At 41.2% G+C, this 24,460-nt stretch overlaps 1 protein-coding gene across 1 annotated transcript in view; it reads left to right on the top strand.

Moving 5' to 3' along the window:
• Nucleotides 1–24,460, top strand: part of gpr158a (G protein-coupled receptor 158a) — a 96,799-nt gene that overhangs the window by 53,222 nt on the left and 19,117 nt on the right. Inside the window, exons 5-6 of the mRNA XM_034705892.1 lie at nt 1,454–1,659; nt 5,665–5,733. Of these exons, the coding sequence (XP_034561783.1) occupies nt 1,454–1,659; nt 5,665–5,733 (275 nt within the window). The remainder of the gene's footprint in view (nt 1–1,453; nt 1,660–5,664; nt 5,734–24,460) is intronic.

Genomic DNA, 24,460 nt, shown 5'->3' with positions numbered 1-24,460 from the left:
AAGTTTTACGTTGTATTTTTGGACATTTTTATCTTTATTGGATAGGAAAGCTGAAGAGAGACAGGAAATGTGTGAGAGAAGACATGCAGCAAATGGTAGTGGCCAGGATTCAAACCTTGGACCACTGCGAAAAGGACTATAGCCTCTGTATATGGGGTGCGCTTAGACCACTAGGCCAACGGCGCCCCAATCGAACTGTATTTTAACTTCTTAATAAGGGTGTCAAATTATCTTTTTTTTTAAAAAGTAAAACAATTCTTACGCCTGGCTTGATTTAGAAGGGCTTAGTCTGTGAAATACAGTGTTTATTTGTTTCAGAATGACACTGCTACAAATAAGGAAATATGTAGGAGTGCATGTAGAAAATATCCAATCAGTTTTAATATGGCGTGCAGCTATTTTGAGATAGTTTCAATGACTCACTGACGTCCAGGTTAATATGTCAGCATTTGCACTCTTCAGGAGTTCCAGTGTGCCTTCTTTCTCTGTTTCTTTGACTTAATTCCTCACACACTCCCTAACAGTTCTTTGCCGGTTTTCAGGATGCGGTTGCCAGCTGACATCACTCTGAGTAGCTGCAGCTGTATGCTTAGCTCGTAGACGGTATCTCAAAGTCAAAGCTTAAACTCAAACTCAATGATATTTTAATTCTGTTGAAAACAAAGTACAACCTTTTGACGTTACTGGCAGCCCTGCTATTGCATTTAGCTAACCATGAGCTCACAGTTTCTACCATCAACCATGTAGTTTTAGCATACAAACTCAACCAGCCTGAACCATCTGTCACTCACATTCAAACAACTTTTTCTAAATGGTTGTCCCTTTCTCTAAATTTTTATGCTAACAATTTCCTCCATTCAGCCATCACCTCTAGCTTCCCATTTCAGATTTTTCAATTTCTTTACCTATCGTTTTGAACTTTTTGTCCATCATCTTTAGCTCAACATAACTTTTTGATGCCATCTTATGTTCACCTCAAGTTAATAGTTTCAGTATCTTTAACTTTGTGCCAACAGTCAACCATTCCTTTCAGCTAAGTAACTTAACCTTTTACAAGTTCTTTTAGGTGGTACCCTAACCTTATTACCACAAGGTGCTTTTTGTGTACATGTGTTATTTAACTCATTCATCAGTTCCTTTCCAGCTAACACTTTCTTTCTAACCAGGTTTAATGCACTCTCAGTGGTATGGTTTTCAGTATGTGGCTAATCTAGTTTTTCACATTGGCTTAGATACTAAAAAAATCAATTCTTATGTGCCCCCGGGGAGTATTAGCATCGTTGGTTTATAATCACTGTCCAAACCACAAAAACAATGACATCTTACAAGCTTACTGATCAATTCTAATGACAGAAAAACATTACAGAGTGAGATGCTGATGGGTTGTTTTTTTTTTACATCAAACTGATTCATTTTGTTTGATTTTTGACAGGGATGGGGAGACAGGGCAAAGCTGCAGACAGCGGTCCAAACGCAGACGAGGGGTCTTCCAGCGACTGCCTGCCGTGCCAGCAGGGCTGTGCTTTCTGCAAGGACGACACCCCCTGTGTGGCACGAGAGGACGGCGCTCTTCGCTTGGCCGTGCTGTCCTTCCAGTGCCTCTGTCTGCTGATTGTCTTTGTTAGCATGGTCATTATCTACCACTTTCGCAGGAATAAGGTGCGTATCAGTACATGATCATCAGCAGTGATTCCTCACCTGAGTTTATTCCATTCACTTCAATTAACTAAAAGTTTGTAAGAGTGATTAATAAGCCCAGATCAGCATAATTAAGAGCTGGTCCAAGCCCGAACTATAAGCTTTATCAAAAAAGAAAGTTTTAAGCCTGCTCTGAAAGTAGAGCGGGTATCTGATTCCCAGACCCTGACTGGTAGATGATTCCAAAGGAGAGAGGCCTGATAACTGAAGGCTCTACCTCCCATACTACTTTTAGAGACAGTATTTAGGTATGATGCGCAGGCCTGCATGCTGGGAGTGTAGGGTTCTAGAGGGGTAATAGGGTACAATAAGATCTTTAAGATATGAAGGTGCCTGACTTTGACACACCAAAAAATTTAAGCTCTTGTGAGAAGTTACTAGTCTGCATGGATGAGTACCTACCAACAGTGTTCAAAAGAAGGAAAACCAGTGAGCTGGCAGCGGGGTCATGAGCAGCAGAGGCTCAGTGATGCACATGGGGAGTGAAGGATGATCCAACAGAGGAGCTACTGGAGCTCAAACTGCTGAAAAGGTTCATGCTGGTTCTGATACAAAGGTGTCAGAACACAGAGTTTATCACAGTTTGGTGCATATGGTGCTGTAAAGCTTCAGACTGGTCACGGTGCCCATGCTGGCCCCGGTCCACTGCTGAAAGCGGAAAACAATGGAGCATCAGATCTAAGACCACAGAGCAATGGAAAAAGGGTGACGTGGAGGAACATGACAGTGTTGGCTTGGCCTCCAAATTCCCCAGATCTCAATCCATGCTCGACGACCAAGCCTGATCATTGGAGGCTCCACCTCCCAACTTCCTGGACCAGATACCACAGCACACCTTCAGAGGTCTTGTGGAGTCCATGTCTCGTCATACAGTTATGGCTAACATCTATTATTAAGACTTAAAGAAACTTCTTTTAGCTTTTAGGGAGTTTGTCACATCACCATGAAGAGTGAAACCTAAAAAAATCAGCAGAACACATCACACTACGTATTCAATTCACAATTACAACATCACACCAGTGACGTGTTTGATGTTTTCTGTGCTGTACGGGCATCAAAGCCACTCAGATCAATAAACCTGTGAATGTGTATGTGGGTGGTCACAATGCAGCTTTGAAATCATTTCAAACAGCTCAGCCTCTGCAGAGCAAGTCAACGTCAAACACTTGGACAGCGACCAGTGTGTGCAAATGAGAGCAACAATGTGGATTTCCTCTTATTTATAAATGACATCAAGTTTAAATGCAGTCATAGAAGTCATACAAAAAAAGTAGAATCATATCATATCAGTGTATTTATTATTAGTGGTATTAGTATTTTCGCTATTAGTTTTGTGCATTGCATCTAGAGTCATCCTGATAAAACACAAAAGTTAGAAGAACAACTAACATTTTTAAAAAGCTGATACAATCACTGATGTCATGAGATATGAATAGTCACCAAAAGAACAAGATCGTGGATATAAGCGGCCGCAATGTGCCTGGATTCAGCCTTAGAGGATGGGTTTGGGAACCTGGACATCCAGAGGGAGCTTGGAGTAAAGTTGTGGATACTCTGCATCGGAAAGAATCAGTTGAGGTGGGTCAGGCATTTGATAAGGATGACCCCTGGACGCCTCCCTTTTGAGGTCTCCAGGGTGCATCAGGGGGGGAGGTCTAAGGCTAGATCCAAAGATTTTTGGAGGGGCCTGGCCTAGGAACTAGGGATGGGCATTGATTTTTGAATATTCAAATATTTGTTCACTTTGTAAAAATCAAAAAGTCACTTTGAATATTTTCTCATTTTAAAAGTACAATTTTTAATCTTTTTTACCGGTGCCTGGTTGTAATACGGTATTCCCGCCAGGCGGTGGCTATAGAGCATCTTAAAGCTGTTTGCTAACCGCATTAAATAACAGAAGAAGAAGAATGCTAACTGCATTGAATAGCAAAAAAGAAACTATTCAAATAATCGTTGAATAGATGCCAATGATTATCGAATAGGAGGAGGAGCCAGAAAACGTTGCTAGGGAGAGGGATAGGAGGGATTCTTCCAATAAATGGAAGAAAATGGATGGATGGATGAATATAATCTAAACAATTTTTTACTGTAGAGACTTTAATCTGTCATAAAACAAGTCAGCAAAAGTCTCATAATGCAACAGCTGAGTTGACTTCAATGAAATAAAGTTGGTTTTTAGTTGTCTTTTATTTACCAAGTTCACTTCTTACCTGTGTAAACTTTCCAAACTTCTAAAATCCCCTGAGTCTCCGTTGCTTCTGTCAATTAATTGGCTTAATTAAAGGCTTTGTCTCGAGCTTGTGAGGATTAGCCTGAAGATTCAGCACTTTCCTGACAGGGGAACGTCTAGCTGCTCTATCTCCCACACACCTCAACACTCTGCCACTTTATCAACCCGAGGTGAACAAAAGACTGCTCCCATTAATAAAACAGATAAAAGTTTAAGATACTCCAGGGCTTTGTCAGGATTATGTAATCCTTATTTATGTGATCTCCATTAATCTTATCAAACTAAGTTTAGGAGCTTAGGCAGAGCTGACTTCTCTCTTTTAAAGTCAATGAACTAAATTCATTTTTATTGAGTATGTTATTGTTGAAATGTTGAATAGGAGAAACATATAGTCTGTAGATGTTGCTGGGTTTTGTGTTGTCTGTACGTTTCTATATGGGGTCCACAGTCATTCCCTGCTCCATGAAGGCCCCTCAAGCGTCTTTTCAATTAAAGAAAAGTATGTTTTAAAGTCGTTTCATAAGAGGGGCAAACAAAGTGCTTCACATGGTGAACCCGGCTATGAAAAGTCCTTGAGGCGGAAGCTTTCTTTGTACTTTGTTTTCTTTTAACCAACAAAGAAGAAAGCTGCATTTCAAACCTTCTGAATAATATGATATCCCGCTGTTTCAGACTCTGGATTCCTGCAACACGAGGCAGATTCTAAAAGTTATGTTATCATCCACCTTTATCTCATTTTTAGAGAGAAAAAACAGTGCTTATGAATGTTATGAAAGGGATGGTGCTCACGTTGGCCTTCCACCAGATCTGTGTTCGGTCCGTCTCCATGCTCTCTCGTCCGTCAACAACCACCGGCTGCGACAACAGGAGTCACAAGACTGGGGTTTTCCCACGATAGTCACTGTATCATCGATTATCCAACTCCTCTCCTCATCCATGTTGTCTTTATGGTCCTCTGAAAACCTCTGACCTGTTGACTCCAGGCCTGGCTCCACCCATCATGACAGTTTGTTGTTGTAGTGAAGTAAAATACGATCTGGTGATAACACAGAGTGTTTTATTCTGAAGGCTAACTGGATGTTTTCATTTTGTTTTGATGTCCGACTTCCTGTCCTGCTCGATCTGCTCTGTTGAGATTGATGCCTCGTGCTGCAGCATCCGGCAAAAATAGAAGTCTTGCATATCTGATCCGGAGGGATCGAGCAGATCCAGTGGGAGTTAACACATTGACTAGAATAGAAACCTATCAGATACAGTGCCGTGAGGGATCTGAGATGGACCGGATACCGATCCAGTAGAATTTGTCCGTCCGTGAGCGGGTGGTTTTGCAAAGTAGAATCCTGACCAGGTGAGCAGGACCCTGACGTGAAACAAAGGGTTCTTGCTCACCCTGAAGTCAACGTCTCTTTCACTCAGCTCCTTGTGTCAGACATTCCACTTAGTTTATCGCAAATTAATATTTAAAACAATAGCATGTGGATTTTAAAGTGACTAAACCAGAGCTCAAACAAAGATTGTTAGTCAGGTGGCATAAAACACAACCCCAGTTCCTCACGTATGTCACCAAAGGTCTACTGGATGGATAAAGAAACATCTGTACACTAACATGTTGCCTGTTTTAAGAAATACAATGCTACTTTTTTGTTACAGGATGCTGTTTATGTCCAAGTGGCTAAAAATCTGTCCCTGAAGCATCATTCAGAGCATGAATTAATGATGTATATTCTTTTCTGCAGAGTATCAGAGCATCAGGTCTCGTCCTGCTGGAGGCCATCCTGTGTGGAGCTCTGCTTCTCTACTTTCCGGTAAGCCTGAAGCACCTAGTCTCTCTCTATGTGTGTGTGTGGGGGTGCGTGTGTGTGAGAGAGAAAGAGAGAGAGTCCTGCATCTTCTCTGTGATCATGTCTTGACGTATTTGTTGATGATCCTCATACCATGCTCCTTTGAGCTGAAACAAAAATCTTCTCCCTGACTGAAGGTTGGTATTCAGTTTGACCTTCAGTTCTCTGTGTCGCTCATTCATCACAAACAGAAGCAGCTCTGAATAAAGTTTGGTATCTACCGCAGCAGCACAGAGCAGGTGTGTTTGCCTTGTCAGATCGCACCAACCTGAGTCCATAAATCATAGTGCTCCGTTGATTATTTGTTTTTCTGACCGGTGCATGGAGCTGTGATAAGCAGGTTTTCACAGCCAAGGTGCGCCAGTGATAAAACGGGACAGGCAGTGACAAACATCCCGGGGCTTGTTGGTGACCCCCTGTAAACTGTACACACAGCCGGCCGATGAACCCAGCAGCCCGTCAACACGGCCATCTGTGGAGCAGACAGTCACGCTGCTTCGTACAGACTGGGCTCCATCAGACCTAAAAACAGAGTGAAATCCATTAAAGTTAGCTTGACCTCAACCTTTTCAAACTTTTTCAATTCTAATCCTTCATTATAAATATATCTGGGGCTTATTTTTCAAGTTTTTCCATCAAACTTGGCACTTAAAGAAGTATTTACACATTTATACTTAAATCCATGATCCTTTTGAACCCTTTTAAAGGTGACATATCATTCAAAATTGACTTTTTAATGGTTCTCTACCTGAAATATGTTTCCCTGGCATGTCTACAAACCCCCCGAGAATGAAAAAAATCCATTCTGCCCCTGTTTTGATTTCTCCACCTTTCTGTAAATGTGTGTGAAACGAGCCGTTTCAGACTTCCGTGTTTTTGTTACGTAACAACAATATCCGGTCTGTCACGGAGTCAGAGCTCGGAGCTTGTTTAGCCCATAGACTGTATAAAATAATACTGAATCCCTCCTCCGTTTTTCATTCCCTGCACACATGTGTGCTAACAAGGAGCTTAGGAGGGAGGCATGTTAGTTGTAGGCTGTCTTAATAAACACAAAGGTCGGTTTTACTCCCCACGTCTGCAGATTTGAAGATATAGTGGATGATTTTTATTTGTCATGGATAAGTGCTAGCGCTAATTAGCATAGCCACATAGCTATATGTTCATAGCTGTAGCTGTAGCTGTAGCTGTAGCTGTAGCTGTAGCTGTAGCTGTAGCTGTAGCTGTAGCTGTGTACCAAGACACACGTCGACATACTGACAAATAAAACAACAAGAAACACTAAATCTGTGACCAATCCTTCATAAAGGGTCCTGCTGCCTTTCTGGTAGAGGTCGCTTTGACTCCCCACGTCTGCAGATTTGAAGATCTAGTGGATGATTTTTATTTATCATGGATAAGTGCTAGCGCTAGTTAGCATAGCCACATAGCTACATGTTCGTAGCTGTGTACCAAGACACACGTCTACATACTGATAAATAAAACAACAAGAAACACTAAATCTATGACCAATCGTTCAGAAAGGTCCTGCTGCAGGCGCCTCTCCATCAGGATCAGATTCTGGATCAGATTCAGAGGGTTGAAGTAACGCGATCTCTGAGCAGCCGTGTATATTCAGCCAACATGTAAACATAAGATCAACGTGCTGGAGAGCCGAGGGCACATCCACTTCCGGAGGGGGCGTGGTCAGAGGGAAAACAGAGTGTTCTGATGAGGAATGCAGAAGAGGACTTTTCAGGCATGCCAAAATCTGATTTCAAAGTGTTTTTTTGAGCATAAACTTTAAAGACATGTTTTGGGGACCTCTTAGACCAATATATATTGATGAAAAAAGCGTGATATGTCCCCTTTAAAACTGATCCTCATTGTAGGGATGGTCATCCAAAAGTAAATAGAACCTTAAAGTTGATTATTTTCTCTATTCAGGCGGAAATGGCAAACATCTGCAGGTTTTGTTTTGATCAATGTGAGCTTTTTATGCTTTACTGAAACAGCCTGATATTAACAGAGATGCCTTTTTTCAAGGGTTTATTGGACTATGTTGCTGGCAGGCTGCACACTAAAAAGTGAGATATTAGTGTACAGCCACTTTTATTATATATTTTTTTATACATATAGAGCTTTTAATATATGTTTTTTTTTAAAGCTGGACAATGTTAGTGTTCTGCAGGATGAACTGAAGGCTGCAAAAGGTTTACGTATCAGAAATTAGAGCATCAGAGTATTGACAAATACAGATTTTGAAAATCAGGACTGATACCGATACCAATGCCGATGTAGATTTTTTATTTTTTATTTTATTTAACCTTTATTTATCCAGATGAGAACCATTGAGATGAAGGCCTCATTTACAAGGGCGACCTGGCCAAGAGGTCAGCAGCACACGTCAAAATAAATAGCACAACTCAACAACACGGAGCATATGTACAGACAGTATGTAGAAGCAATCAATTAGAAGTGCAATTTGTGATTACAAAACAGCATTTAAAAACACAGGCACTGTTCTGGGGTCTGTCTTTCATTTAAGATGGACCCAAAGGCGTCCAGTGAGATAAGATCTGACAGATTCAAATCCCTCTGGAGGGTATTCCAAGAAGTAGGATCAGCAAAACTGAAGGCTCTCATACCGAATACCGATATCGACACAGATACAGATACCAATACCAATACCAATGTTAAAAGAACACCTTATCAGGTATCTGATTCCAATAGAGATGTTTTATGTGTCACTTTCTATTAATTCTCCCTGTCTGTTTTCCAAATGGAGAATTTTTGTATTCAAGCTGTAACAAATAGTCCCTCTTTTTAACTCTCTCATTAAATGTCCTTGGATCAGATCAGATATTTCAGTAATTCTCCAAAACTGCCGACAACTTCTTAAATGTATGACCATGAACAAAAAGATCAGAGATTGTCCAAAAGGTGCCCTTTTCTGCCAAATAAAAAGATCCTCTCAGAATCAGTAGTCGGGTATACCAACTTGCAAGCATTTAATTGTTAAAACATCACAGATAAAAATGGACTATACAGACATCACTACATGGCACATGGTTTACAGATTTGCCAATGATGAACAGGGCAAATATCGGCCGATACAGATGTTCCACGAAAACATTGGTGCACGCCTACCCACTAAGGCTGCAGCAAATGTTTCATTACAGTCCAGATGTGTGTCTCACATGAGTCTGGTTCTGCTCGAGGTTTCTGCCTTATAAAGGAAGTTTGTCCTTGCCACTGTAACTTGCTAAATGCTGCAAAGTGCTCTGCTCATGGTGGATTAAGATGAGATCAGACTGAGTCTTGTGTGTAAGATAGGACTGGATCTTATCCTGTCTTGATGTTGAGTCTTTGTTAATAATATAACATAGAGTACGGTCTAGACCTGCTACGTTTGTAAAAGTGTCTTGAGATAACATTTGTTGTGATTTGGCGCTATATCAATAAAGATTGATTGATTGATTAATGAATAATCAATGCTTACACATGTCTTCAAATCTCCCCTTTAGCATTGCTTTCTTTGGCAGTATGACTTCCTGGTTCTCATTTAAAACAGCCAATGGTTTCTGTAAGCTCCATGTGAGACTCAGACTCTTTACTCAAGAAATCTGATGTATAAAAAGTGTAATAAAACATAAGCATGAAGAGACAGTACTTAGCCATTATTGGCACAATCTGCATCACTCACAAGCATCCCTTGTATCAATTAAAAGCAGTGACGGTGTCTTCCCGCTCCTGAAGCACCTCATTATTCTTCCAGATGACCCGACTCTGTCTAACACCCACACACCATCGATTTACATGAATCCACCATCACGCCTTCCTCATGGGCGCTCAGTGCATCGGCTAATTGCAATTTAGTCTCAATCATGTGGAGCTATATGCTGAGCAAAGCAATGCTGGGTAAATGTAATTAAAGCCAACTGATTTAGAGTTGGCTGATCAATGCAATTTGCTGCGACACGCTTCTGCAAAGTAATAACGCTTGAGTTCCGCAGGGTGGGAGCACGCTGTGAGTCAGGTTATTGGTTAGTGAAGGGATGTCAATGGTAATCCTGGATGCAGCTGGTGAATGCTAAAAATAGATGCTTGTAAGGAGGTACTAAAAGGGAACTTTGTCTACTCAAACTACTTGGTCTCAGTGGTTTAAAGTCGGGGAATTCAGTTAGAGTTATGCTAAAAAGGCCACTTTGATAAAATATCTCAGCCCGATCATGTGAAAACAGCTTCTTTTGGTGCAGCACGCTAGATTGATCTCCACCCTGATGCATCTCCATGTCTCCCCAGTGAATCCCACATGAGCCAAGGCTTAGACGCATCACTCCCAATCTAAATATAGATTCAGAAATATTCCACCGCCGCCGCCACTGCTGCTTCTATTTTAAATAATTCCACTGTTATTAAGCAGCAGGAGATACATCTCATTCTGCTCCCATGGCACTCGCCTTTGTAGAGCAATGCAATTTTCCCCCCCTCTCTCGTCTCTCCTGAGCGTGTCGCTTGCAATATCTTCAGCCTCTCTGCTTTTAAAATGAAAGAGTAGGAACAGGGAATGCAGGAGTGGAGAGGCAAAATTATGGCAGTGCCAAAGCCGGCTATTTGTGTCTGGCTGGTGGGATGAGGGAGAGGAGGAGATCGGACACGCATTTGTGATTCACAATGTGATCCCTGGATTAGCTTTCCAGCCCCGCGTTTGTCTCTTTGCAGCTTCTTATTGATGCTGCTGGGGAAGGCTTAGACTGGAGGAAAGTAGCAGAGTTTGGATTTCTGTAGCTACTTTGTTTTCAGACGCAGCCGTCTCCTCCAGTCAAGCCGGAAATACATTCAAACAAGAGGAATGAATCAGAGACGCTGCATTGTGGTGCCACCTGGTCCACGTGTTGTTAGAAACTGATAGGTGAACCGGAGTAATGAGGAAACTGCAAGGTGTTAACTCATTGTTTTGTTTCCTTTAAGTCTATTTCAGGTCTGCTTTCTTTGTACCTTCCCACCTTTATCAGACAGGGGAGCACAGAAACTCAGGGTCTTCAGTCCCAGTGCCTTTTCTTACTGTGTACTCCAAAGGTCAGAACTGAACCAGGGAAAAGATGTGAAGTTCTTTGCTCCTTTACTTGGAAAGAATAATGAAAAGGCCTGAAACTTTAGGGGCTGGTGTCATCGTATGCTTTTAAGAAGGGATGCACGAGAGGACTGAAACCGATAACTGATAATAATCTGGTCCTGAAGGCTCATAAGATTACAGATATATTTTTTACACTTTTGTATTTTAAAATGTGTAGTTTATGCACACCTGAGGGTAAAAAGGGCTACAATTCTGTGAGCAAAAATTCAAATACAAAAAATCTATATATAAATATATTCCTGCCAAACTAATACTCACTGGACTAACATCAAAAGTCCATACGTCCTTGGTAAAATTTACCTCACAGTCGTTATTATGGGTCAAACTGTGAATGTCTGCAGAGATCACATCTTATGGAGCAGGGAAGGAAATGTCTGCAAAGTAGCAGTACCTTGAGAAACTGATCCAGATATGTAAGCTGGTTAAATCCTTGATCTTCTACGTCTAGAAAAAGGTTGGTCATCAAATGCTCTAAATTCTGCCATTTTGTCTCTTATTGCTTTAACTTTGGATTGTCTCTAGTTGACTTTCTGCAGCTCTCAAATGTCACAATATGGTGCTCAATGTCACACTTTTTTGTGCCAATGCAAGCTGTGGCTACTGCTGCTTCGTACTTCTACATCTGCTATACATCTTTGTTGTGATGACGACTTTTCAGGTGACTTAGTAAAGGTGTTGTTAAACTAGAGGATTTATTCCCCCCTTCCTAAAATGTGCGGCTCATGTTTTGCATGTTGCAGTCGTGTTATCCTCCTGAAACAATGAAAAACACCAAAACTGTAACGCCATTTTTTCTACCTGGTCAGCTTGTTGCGGCTGCGCTTGTTCTACATCCCTGCATGTAGTAGCGGATTGCATACTGCCAACTTTGAACGACAGCAACTTTAGTTTGTTGTTTGTTGTCTTTATGGGATAGCATTGTATCATCTGCATATTAAATGATCAAATATTGGGCACTGGTGGCCTAGCGGTCTAAGCGCCCCACGTACAGAGGTAGCCGGTTCGACTCCCGGCAGCAACCATTTCCTGCATGTCTGCCCCCACTCTCTACTCCCAACATTTCTTGTCTCTCTTCAGCTATCCTATCAAGTAAAGGCATAAAAAGCTCAAAAATATATATATAAAAAAAAAAAAAGATCAAATATTCCGGAAAAGCCTGCAATGACACCGTGCTCCAAAGCAGATCATTTGAGTAAATGTCCCCAAAAATAACATGTAAGATCAGCTCATCAACCCTAACCACATAGTTTGATAGTGAACCTGAAGAGGATACTCCCTAATATGGGACAAAGCAGTTATTTTAACCTGAGTTATGAGGTTTCATAAGTTTAACTGCATTTGAATGGAAACCAAAAACATTGAGTAAAAAAACCTAGAAAGTCTGATATCTCCATCCAGTGCAAAATCGATTCTGCATGCATCAGATGTCAGACCCATTGCACAACTGCATGATCATTTGGAGCATCAGCGCTCACTCTCACCATCATTAAAGCACCAAATGAGGGAAGAGCTTTTGGAGGAATGCCATTTTCCTCCCTCCATTTGAGATCCACAGACTCAGAGAATCGATGCCATCTTTTTCTGCAGGCTCATGATGTCTTACTCAGACACCTTATGTTGTTTTTCCCTTTAGGTTGTCGCCAAATTGCTTAATTCTGAAGCTTGTTAAGTCATCTCTGCAGAAGGAGGGCACTGCTTTACCCATGTAGTCACAGAAGTCTGGAATTTACAAAAATCTGTTCCGCTGTGGAAACGGACTTATCAGCTTTTAGTCAAACTTTGAATGTAGATCCTTTCCTGTCTATACTGCTGTCACCATCTGTCTCAGGTCTGAAAACGACATGTAGGAACCGCCATAAACACCTTTTCAGGAAGGAATCTATCAATCAGGATTGTGTCATTCTCTCTCTCTGATAAAAGCTAAAACAATCTAATGAAATTATGTTTATTAAGTCTACTTTCAACACAAAAAGCCAGTAACAAGACTGTATATAAACACCATATGAGACTCTCTTTGGTGCTTCGTTTCCATCTGCGTGTGCAGCAGTGCACGCTGCCCCAGAGGCAGCACCCGTCCTCAACCTGCATGTTCTCCCCTGTGAGACGTGTCACGCCTCCCGCTCCGCTGCTTGTGCATTCATAAATGCAAATTCACATTTTAAAGTGATAATCTGCGAGCTTCTATTTATACTTTTTCTAACACCTTTTGTGCTAAACATTCATCGCGGTGTTGTTCTTGCAATGTAGATGACTTGTTAATTAGGCTTTGACTCACCTTTGATAAAGATGAATAGCTAATGCGCTCCTGTGGTTCTTGTTTCCATGCTTGTTTAGCCGTGTGTACTTTCACTGCTTATGTGAACTACACAGATCTGCTGATGTTTGTTTAACTCTAGGGTTGCACTTTATCAGTTGTTAATGTTTTTAGAGCATCATGAACTATTAGGCCCAATGAGAATAGAAAAAAAAAGATAATAAATAAATCTATATTGTAAGTATTGCATAAGTGCTCTTAGTAGTGAAGGTAGGTGAGCAAATCTGTGTCTTTATAGAAATTGAAAGACAAAAACAAACATTTTACTTTGAGTTTGAGGATGTTAAATGATCTGAATTACTTAAACTAAGGTTTCAGTTTGTTTTACATGCTATATATCTTAAACTGCTTGGTTTAAGCTGGACATGCAAACTTTATTTATTAATTTTTTTTAGTTTTTTTATTTTATTTAAAGCAATCACTTTCCATTCAATTTTTTTTATATATACAGCGATGGGAAAAAGTTTTAGGACACCCAAAATATTGCATTGAGAATCACTCTTAAGTCTTCAAGTGCAATTTCTTTTAGTACAGTCACAGCCAGGTTTATTTATTTTTGGTTCAGTTTTGAACACATTCTCTGCCATTTGTTGACTTTGATACCAATAATGTTGAGAACTGACATATTGAAACTGTCAAGAATTTAGCTTTGTTAGTTTTTCTTGTAAAAAATAAGCAAAAAAAATATCATTTTTATTTGTTTATGTCTGTTTAAAACACAAAAAAGATTTTTCCACAAATATTTCATGACAATATTTGAGATTGTGTAAAATTTTGAGGGTGTCTGAAAACTTTTTTTCCACCACTGTATATATGTTTTTTGGGGGGGCTTTGACACCTTTATTTAGCCAGGAGAGGACAGTGGATAGAGCAGGAACCTGGGAGAGTGCAGGGGAATGACGTGCAGGAAAGGGGCCTTAGGCTGGAATTGAACCCAGGCCACCCGCTATTGGGGGTGCGGAATGAAACCATTAAGCAAAATCTGCACCCTGGACATGCAAAAGAAACAGCAAGGGCCATGAAAGCCTCTCTCCACCCTAGATCAAATAAAACATGGATGTAGTCTCAGTGATGTCAGTCTCTGGTTTCTAAAGAGATGTCTTTTCGAGCCCAACGATGGCGGTTTTCATATTGAAAATGCCGACCAAACCTAATTCTGGATCGATCTAACCTCAGGTGAAGGGGTGAGGCTTAGGCTGGGCAAACAGATACAATGCACCCAAATGTCAGTCAACCCTACAGCCCCTAATAATGTAAACATGTGCATAACTTATAGTCTTTATATAACAAAAATTGACAAGTTATAAAACAAATCAATTATCTATAAGATGTTAGTTGTGATGTCAGAATGTTAAATCCACCACTCCGACCACCATACTGAGGTTTTTCTTTGTTGTATACCCACTGTGGGCCGACTTATTCCAAGAGTTCACCTGTCCTTTAAAATGAGACTGTTGTAGGCCTTGATTTCATTTCCATTCTCTGATAAGGAATAGTACTGACAAATTTAGAGCTGCCTCAGAATCTTTGAAACACCCACCACGTATTCCACTTCCTGCTGTTCTTTCAAACTTCCTGTTAGAGGTAAAGTAGAGTTTGTAGTCAGTCTCCTGTTCAAGACAAACTTTCAAACCATTGGCCTCTGGGCATAATTCCCTCGTCCATCGTTCCTTGTCTCTCCACCTGTCCAATCTCTGCATCGTCACGGTGCCAAGCTGGGCCAAGGTGCCACCTCAGCCCAACTCAGGGCTACTGCGTGCACGGCAGGCAGGCAGGAAGGGCTCCTCAGCACATCAGGGGGCTAATGAGAAACAGTACGACCAAGGGGATAATGTATCCCGACCTGACAGGCCATGAAACTCAGTCTGCCAGCTACTTCTCTCCTGTGCTGTGCTGTGCTCTGCCTACCATCCAAGCTGTTCTGACACTTTCAATCTGACTTAAGTGAATCAGGAGGGTTGCTGTTTGTACTTCCAGCCCTCTTTTCATACCCTGCTTCCCTTCACGCTCCTGCAAAGTGCCGTGGAGTCTCCCAAAACATACGCTCAGTAAGTTGAAGGAGAGGATGCACGGCTGCTGCTGCTTGAGTGTTTCTCCTGTCTACACGAGCAGAGATATTGCAGAAAGAAAGATAGCATCACAACATGTAGGCAGACTATTCCCTCACTGATACGTCCCTTTGTGCCAAAGCAAGACGGGAGTATCTCGTAGGATCTAACTGGTGATGAGGAGTGTAGGGAATTGTGGGCGGCAAGCGCCAGCCAGCTCTAGTCTTGGCTTTTTCAGAGGCCGTACGAGATGTAATTTACACTCTGCCCACCTCAGGGAGCAGCAGGAGGAGAAGAAACCATTACCTCCCTCCAGAAAGCTGCCCATCCCGTGTGGCAGTGAGTGTCGGCTTTCATATAAAAATGGATCCATTGCTATTACAACACTGCACCTCTCCTCTGCTCCCACCTCCCACTGGTGCCTCCTCCTACTCTCTCAATCTGAAGGTGTTTTGGAGATTACAAAAAAAAAAGAGGAAGAAGATGATGAGACACGGAGATGATGATCCAGAAAAAGCTGGGCATGGGCGGACTGAATGACTTTCATTTTTGTCATGTCAAAACATTAAAAGTAGCACGAGATCATTGTTGTGACAGAATGAATCCCGAGGCTGCACCATCCCATTCTCCACTCAGATGGAGACAGACACACTAAATGGCTGAAAGTCATTTTTCTCCCCTTTAGCTGGCAGCACTCTCCAAAAGAAACTGTGATAACAAAAGCATGAAATTCAGCGCCGTCTGTCCTTTTGACTGGAACTGGCGATCCTTCTTAGCTCCAGTCATTTTGAAATCCCCAAATGTGATGTGTTTTCACTGCTCCTTTGACAGATGACGAATATATGATATTTCATTTTGGCATTTTCATTTGGTTAAGTGCTCCATTAGCATCAGGTTGCCATCAGAGCTGCCAACCCTAATAATAATTCAACATTCAAACTATGATTTAAATTTCTGGTAAGTCAAACAGAGGCACAGTCCAGACGCATTCAGATCATTTGAGTCACGTTATCATTGTCTGAACTTTATGAGGTTCTGACCACATTCATTTAGAGACACTGAGCTTATTGACATAAACAAGACTTGTGGCACTAAAGAGGAACGTTATAGAAGATAAATACTTGTAAGACTACAGTGGAAAATTGGTTAAATCTCATTATTGAAGTATAATAATCCAGGGTTAACGCCTGGTTTCCACTGGTGTCTGTGGATCTGTAAATATACCGATGGTGCTTGAATGTGCAAAGCTATAAAGTGCATTTATGTATGAGTGGACAGAAACCTGAATAGACAGAAAATACATAGAAACTACCTTTCACCATGGGGAGGATGCTAATGTGTCCATTTTTAGTCACCCAGTACCTTGGAATATGTGCTAGGAACATTACTGGGACATACCATGATTTAGCAGAATAACATCACTCAGATTCACAATGTGTTAAAACTAGATCCATTTTCTTCCACTTATTCAGGGTTAGGTGTCAAGGCTTTAGACCTTTCTGGAGTCCCTGAGCTCCATTGTCTCGTAGGTTCCATACATTCCAGACTCCAGCAGATATGGACGTGCTGGACTCTAGCTGCAACAGCAACCACTACAACTACTCGTTTCATCACTATCATTGCTATCTCTCTCTCTCTCTCTCTCTCTCTCTTCTCCTCTATCCCTCTTTCCAACCCCAACTCGGTCAAGGCAGATGTGTGTCTGGTTCTGCTCAAGGTTTCTGCCTGTTAAAAGGAAGTTTTTCCTTGCCGCTATAACTAGATAAATACTGCGAGGTGCAATGCTCATAGTGGATTAAGGTGAGATCAAACTGGGTCCTGTCAGTAAGAGGGGACTGGATCTGATCTGTCTTGAGGTTGGGTCTTTGTTAGTAATATCACATAGAGTACGGTCTAGACCTGCTCTGTTTGTAAAAGCGTCTTGAGATAACGTCTGTTGTGATTTGGCGCTGCTCAGGGTTCCAGACTATAGAAGCAAACAGAACCACATCGTCTGCAAAAAGCAGAGATGAGATTCTGAGTCCCCCAAACTGGACACCCTCCTTCCTCCTACCTTTACCTCTTTGCTACAAATAGTACTAATTGCTGCCACGTATTAAAAAAGTAACATCATAGGTTAAAACTTGAGCTGGTATACAGCTAATACAAAAGAAATGAGTTATTGTATACAGGGAACAAACCACAGTTTGTTTTTTTTACTCTCCGCTGAAACTCATTTCACAGCATTAAGCAAGAGGTCTGACATCCTATGTGATCGATACACTGTGGGACCCTGACCTTCACGGTGAACGGGATCAATCTCTGAAGCTCTCAACCTCTGCATCGACCCTCTCTGCACACACACATTTGCATTTTTATTGTCTACACATTACAAGTTAATTACACACGGCTGCTTTTCGGTGCTCTTCTGCCAACTGCATTAGTCTAATAAAAGAAACCGCCCACTTTCTTTTTTAAAGTGTTGTTTGTTGAATATCTCCTGTTTGCCCTGCAGCAGAGCTAATTATCCAGAGCGGTCTAGCACAAAATTATTTGTGTATGCTCTGGGGTTCATCGAATTGGGTGCATGTTTTGATGGTGGGTGTGTTAGCATTCTCTCATGGAGTCTTTTGGGAATGCTGGGTGCTAGATTTTGTGTTTGAATGACATTAAAGTTAGGCAATAACACCAGTTGTGTTTATACTAATGGGATTGTTTTTAAGGTCACTGTATGCTTACATCAAACCCGGTTGCACAAAGCTTGTCCACCCACGTCTAAAACCAGAACTGCTTCTGAAACTCCATGACCCAAGCGGGGAAAACCCTGCAGTCTGACTGGGTGGTAAAGGAACAGACTTTTGGAGAGTCGCTCTAACTTGGGTAAAAGTTCAAAAGAGCTCAAACTGGTGATGAATTCATGGTTAATCCGTTAAATAATGCTTTCTAACACGTAGGGCAGTGTGCATGGCACTGCACTGCATCTAATCCACACCTTATGATGTCCTCTTCTTCACTTGGGCACTGAAGAGGGCACTTACTTGTGTTGCACCTTCTACAGAGGCAACCAAGAGGGAAGTTTTACACTCCCAAGTCCACCAGTGGAACCAAGACAGCCTCCTGAGAAACCAGTGACAACTGGGTTGCAGAACCAGTAGAAACCCCATGGAAGGGCATGTTGGAATTATTTATTACCATCATCCCTGGGTGGTGAATGTATATATTTTGAGGTCTTTATTTGAGTTTATCTTGTGTGCCATCACCAAACCAAGACACAATGAAGCATCTCAACCTTGGCCATGATTGGTTTTTCAATGAGACCGTCTCTGATGGGTTCCCAGTTAAGTTGCCTTCATCCTCAATCTTCAATCCAGCTTCTGACATTTTCTGTCCTGTTATAATAAGTCGACACTTTTAAAAATGGACAGAATAATCTTAAAAAACAAAAGTAGAAAATCAGCCCTCTGGAAAGCTGCTGCTCACACCACAGCTGGCCGGCCTGCGTCACTGTGGTATCATCAGGGACACTGTATCTGTGTTCGGAGCCAGCTGGTGGGTGCTAAAATTCAGAGATGATTAGGAATGAAAGACGACTGTAAATTAAATGACTGAGTGTTGATTGAATGAGTAAGTGGTGGAGTGTGTGAATCTTTTGTTTGGCTTTCTTCAGGAGTCCAATCAGTCTTTTCTGATGATCATTGTTAGGTACCCTCACTGAAAGAAGACAGAATAAACATATATAATTTGACTTTGATTATGCAAATGTATAAGATTACAGATTTCCTGATGTGTCTCCACTCTGTATATCAAACGTCTGTATTTAAGTCTGGCAGTTTGAGTATTGACTCCAATACTAAGGCAAAGAAACAAAAGTCTCTTCTCTTGTACACTGTTGGATACCAGTGAAGTAAGAGTGACTAAAATCTCTCCTGGTAGGATTTGGTTGAAATAATCAAATAGAAGACTTTCACAGAGAAGATCTGTAGGCTTCTTTTAGAAGTTTACTTATCTCTGTGCACCAGTTTGACCAATAATGAAGAATTGATTAAATTAATAATTCAAATGTATTTAACCATGAAAACCTAAGTGAGATTAAGAATCTCTTTTACAAGAGTGTCCTGGCCAAGATCAGCATCAGCACATTTTAACAAAGTTACCATCAAACAACACAAAATTCTAAAACATGACGACATATCATGGATGACATAACAAAAAGTCATCAGTCAAAGCATCTACAAGCTGATGCATCTTCCTCCAATGCCTTCACTCTGCTTTTTACAACATTTAAAGAGACAAGCTCACTCAGACCCAAAGTCTCCTGCAGCAGGTTCCAGTCTGCAGGAGCTGAGGATCTCAAACTCTTTTCCCATTTCAAGACGCACTCTGGGGACCGAAAGCAAAACAAGTTCTGTGACTGGGTCACAGAGCAGAGACTGTTGCTTCCAGTATTTTTTAAATGTATAAAATCACATAAATACGAGGGAAGAAAGTTAAGAATTGTCTTATAAACGAGGACAAACCAGAAGAAGACTTAGTGTTTGAAAGAAAAACAGTAAGTACGAAGAGCAAAAGCAGGTCAACCACAATCAGTCTTAATGACATTAAACAATATATATCTCTCTTAGAGTAGGTATGTGTATATAAGTGCAGCTAATCCGTTCTGAGTTTAAATCTTCACCTTGGAAAGAAAACCAGCGTTTTGATTTCCTGACCTCCTCGGATGCATGAGTAAAAATCAATCAGACCTCAATTCAACAAATTGCAATTTAAGAGTTGCTTCTTCTTGTCTAAAGGACAGACCTCACATTTTCTACTTTTCACAAATCTGCATTAAGTAGCTGTTATTTTGGCAGACTTAGGGCTAGTTAATTGCAATTAACCCACAAGAAAATTTAAGGTTTATACTGCTGAGACATGGTACATTGCTTCGCTAGCATACTGTTGAATAACAGTGAAGTAAGAGTGACAAAAATCTGTGCACCAAGTTGACCAATAATATTGAAGACTCAGCATTTGCAAGAAATATAGTAAGTATGGAGAGCAAAAGCAGGTCAACCACAACTAGTCATAATGATGTTAAAATGATGTATAAATCTCTTAAAGCAGATATCTGTATATTAGTGCAGCTAATCCGTACTGAGTCTAAATCTTTACCTTGGAAAGCCAACCAGTGTTTGATTTCCTGACCTCCTCGGGTGCATGAGTAAAAATCAATCAGACCTCCATTCAATAAATTGCAATATAAGATTCAATCTTAACTAACGGACAGATCTGACATTTTCTACTTTTCAAAAATCTACATTAGGTAGCTGTTATGTTGGCAAATTATATCACATAGTACATTGCTTCGGTCAGCCAGTTAGCACTCCTAAAAAGTTGCCATTGTGCACTTCCACATCTGAAAAAAACTCTAATCTGCTTATGGAAGCTAAACTTTACCCCTCTCAGGGTTCTTCTCTAGAACACACTGTTCTGTTTTGTAGTCTCCACATGATCGGACTTTGTTTCAGAGGGCGGGTGCAAAGCCAGGTTGTGTTAAGTCAGGTGTCTAGGGAGGCTGGAGACCAGGTCAGCAGATGAAACTAATGATCGGGGCAAACATCCAGCCGTGGCGTTTCTTCCAGCTGGTCTGAAACCGAAGTAAAAGCCTGGATAATTCCTGAAAACACCCTCAAAACCGGATATTAAAATCTCTGACAAACTTCATTGAAATGATAAAGAGTGGGATGAAATCTTTGTGATGCTTATTCAGCATTTTCAAAAGGCTTTGCTCATGCTGTAAGTGAGACAGGAGGATGCCGGCTGAGGGAGTAGTACGTGTGTTGATAATAGTCTCCTGGATATTGATGTCCATTAGATACGTAGGCAGCACCCTGATCCTCTCAATCCCTCCACTCGCAGATAACACCCGATCCCTCTCCTTTCCCACAGCGCTGAACCTTAGATTCCCAGCACTTAGCATTGATTATTAATGGAAGGTTTCAAAATAAAAGGGGGGGGATGCAGAATCTGATCGTAGTCTTTATGCACACTGGCGTTAAGAGAAACCTGTCAGAGGTTGAAGGCTGGTCACTTCCCAGAAACCCTCCTGATGGAAAATGCATGGCTTATGTAATGAATTCCTGCTCAGCACTGAGGGTCTGAGGGTCACGGCGTAGTTTGAGGACACTGGCTCAGCTTCATATTGCCCTAAATATAAAATTATTGATTAATTGGAGGACAGAGGATGTGATTTTATCTTATTGTGTTAGATGAAGTTGGGGGAGCTGAGAGGGCGTCCAGGGGGAGAGGGTTTCTTGTTTTGTGTTGCAGGGAGTACAGGGACTAGATTTTGAGCCTCATCGAATTCTGTAAGATTTTATTTTCATGGCGAAGAAATTGATCTTATCAGAAACTTAAGTGGGTGGTTGAAGCAGCCTGGAAGCTAAGCATATTTTGTCACCTTTCCCAGAGTTGGAATGAAGCAGTGAAACCCAGATAGACCAAATCCATAACATAGAGGCAGCCTGGAAGGTTCCTCTCTGAGTAAACTGCAATATGCTTTAGTCAAAGGTGACAGTTTGTCACTATTTCTAATGTTGATATAGTTTTTCAACAATTCCTGGTACCATAGCTTGCCTAATCATGCATCAGACAGAAATCTACAGTGTTGAGAGAAAATCCAATGAGGTCTGAAATACTCAAAGTTAGTTTGTTATCCCAATTTACCACCTGACTAAATACTTTATTATGATGTTTATGATTATGTCAAACCTCATAGCAACAGTAATAATATATTTAATTATAGAGCACTATTCAAAAAACAAAGTGCTTTACATGGGCAGCAAAATGAAATAAGTGGGTCATAAAATCACACAAGGCAAGATCAAGAAATGAAACATTTTAAAAGACATAAAATTCCTTTTTTTTAAAGCTATATTTTTGGGCATTTTCGCCTTTAATGGACAGGCCAGTTGGAGAGAGACAGGAAATGTGGGGAGTAAAGAGTTGGGGAAGACATGCAGCAAATGGTCAAGGCTGGAATCAAACCTGCAACCTTTACAACAAGATCTATAGCCTCTCTATAGGGGCGCATTTAGACCACTAGGCCAAAGGCGCCCCATAAAATTCCTTTGAGAGAACTCTAAAGGAATACAATAGTTTTGAAATATGTATTTTTAAAGGTTAAACAAGGGCACGGATTAAGCCTACAGGTTAAGTTGCACGCTCATGGGGCAGGCAGCCCAGGTTTGATTTAAGCCTGTATGCGAGCCCTTTCCTGCATGTCATTCCTCCTCTCTCTCTCCCTGTTTACTACACTATCCACTGTCCTTTCATCTGCAAATAAAGAAATCCCCAAAAATGTAACTTTAAAAATAAAAATGGTTAATCTAAAGTAAAAAATAGAATAAAGTTCAGGCAAAATCAGGAAAGGCTTATCAGATAAAACTATGTGTTAAGAAGGGATTTAAAATAGATCACTGACTCAGTAGATCATTCCATAGTCTCTGAGCTGTTATTGCAAATGCTCTCTCCCCTTTAGTTCTCATTTTTGGATTTGGAACACACAGTAAATGTCGGCCAGAGAATCTCAATGTACGCGTGGGTTCATACAATGTTAAGCTCCACTATGTAGGTGGGAGAAAGTCCACGGAGAGCTTTAAAACTAATCAATAAAATCTTAAAATCAATCCTGAAACATACAGGGAGCCACTACAACAGGAGAAATGTGGTCATGCTTTAATAGTAGTAGTAATCATTTCTCAACAGCTAAAGCAACACCAGGGACGACTTGCTCAAACATGTCAAATCAGAACTATCTGCAGTATTTTTTCACTAATGACTGTTGACACTGTGGCAAAACTGCAGTTTAGGATGCTTATAAGAATCCAAAAAAATGTCACATTGTTGTCATATGAACTCTATAATTTTTTTTAAGCCCAAAGGAAAGACGTTTCTGTTTTAAATGGGGCTGTTCTAGTCCAAACAAGTCCCAAGAGTTGATGGAAATCAGCCATACATTTCTCTATATTTCATGCTTAACTTGGCTGGACAACAACTTATTTTGCCACATTTTGAATCCCATCTTCTGTTTTGTGTGATACAAAGATGCAGAAGTAATTGCTGCACTATCAAAGCTGACATTAAAAAGAAAAGGACGGACGGCTGTGTGCGAGCACAAATGTTCAAAAGACGTGCAAAGAAAGAAGGAGATCAGAGAGTCAGAAACGGTGCTGCCTGAATCGGAGGAATTCTGACTCAAACACAGAAATGTTGGAAGTGGTCGTGATAGATCACACTTTGAGTAAATACCAACTCTACTGACAGAGTCTGGCTTTGTCATCCGTCATCAGAACCCTCTGACAACTAAATCTAAAACTTCTTCTTTTCAGTTTTTAACCAGTGAAAAAGAACAGCATGTGAGATCTCACCATTAAAAGAGGAGCCATAACCACTAAATGTGTTAAAACTTTTTATGACGACCGTTTCTAAGCAGTTGGAGTTGACCCCTCGAGGGAGCGGTGCTGCTGAAAACACCTCCTGAAACCGGCCTGAAACCATCACATGATGGAGATCCAGCTGCTCTTTTGTAGTTCATCTTAAAAAGGACTTGTGAGCTGTGCCGTTCCCCTGGTGCAGTTTTACTCTTCCTCCTCTGCCCTCCTGTGTCCCTGAGGGCTGAAATGTGCGTCAGCAAGTTGCTCGGTGCCTGCCCGGCCTCATATCTCTTCATCAGCTCTCTCCTCTGTTTAAAATAATAGAGGAATGCACTAAGCAGCAGTCACACGTTGCTATTAAGATATTATCTTTAACCTCAGTGATGAGCTTTAGTGCCTCTAAACATTGTTTTTCCCTCCCTGAAGTCAAATTTAACATAAAGCACCCTTTATGTGTTGAAGATTAACGGCTCATCTCTTCATTATTTGCATTTTGCAACTTTCCCCTTGCAAAGCTGAGTCAACCGGAGTTTCTGTGTGTTCGCTCGGCTGGCGTCTGTGAGCAGAGGATGAGGATGTGGGCCACCCTTTCTCCCGTGGGGTCCTCCGTGTCCCCTGACTGACTTCAAACCAAGCAAGCAAAAAATATCCACATGCCTGCGTCTTCCCCGCAGCCGGGGGGAACGCAATAATGCCTCGGCTAATCCGATTAACATTAACAATCCCACAGGGGAAATCGCTGCACATCTGCAACGGGCAGATAATTACGTTTCCTCAGATGTTTGTTTCTTCCATTTTTGTGTGGGTTTGTTTTGGT

Source organism: Notolabrus celidotus, chromosome 17, assembly GCF_009762535.1.
Source record: "Notolabrus celidotus isolate fNotCel1 chromosome 17, fNotCel1.pri, whole genome shotgun sequence".
Taxonomy (NCBI): domain Eukaryota; kingdom Metazoa; phylum Chordata; class Actinopteri; order Labriformes; family Labridae; genus Notolabrus; species Notolabrus celidotus.
This window is presented reverse-complemented; position numbering and strand designations above follow the sequence as displayed.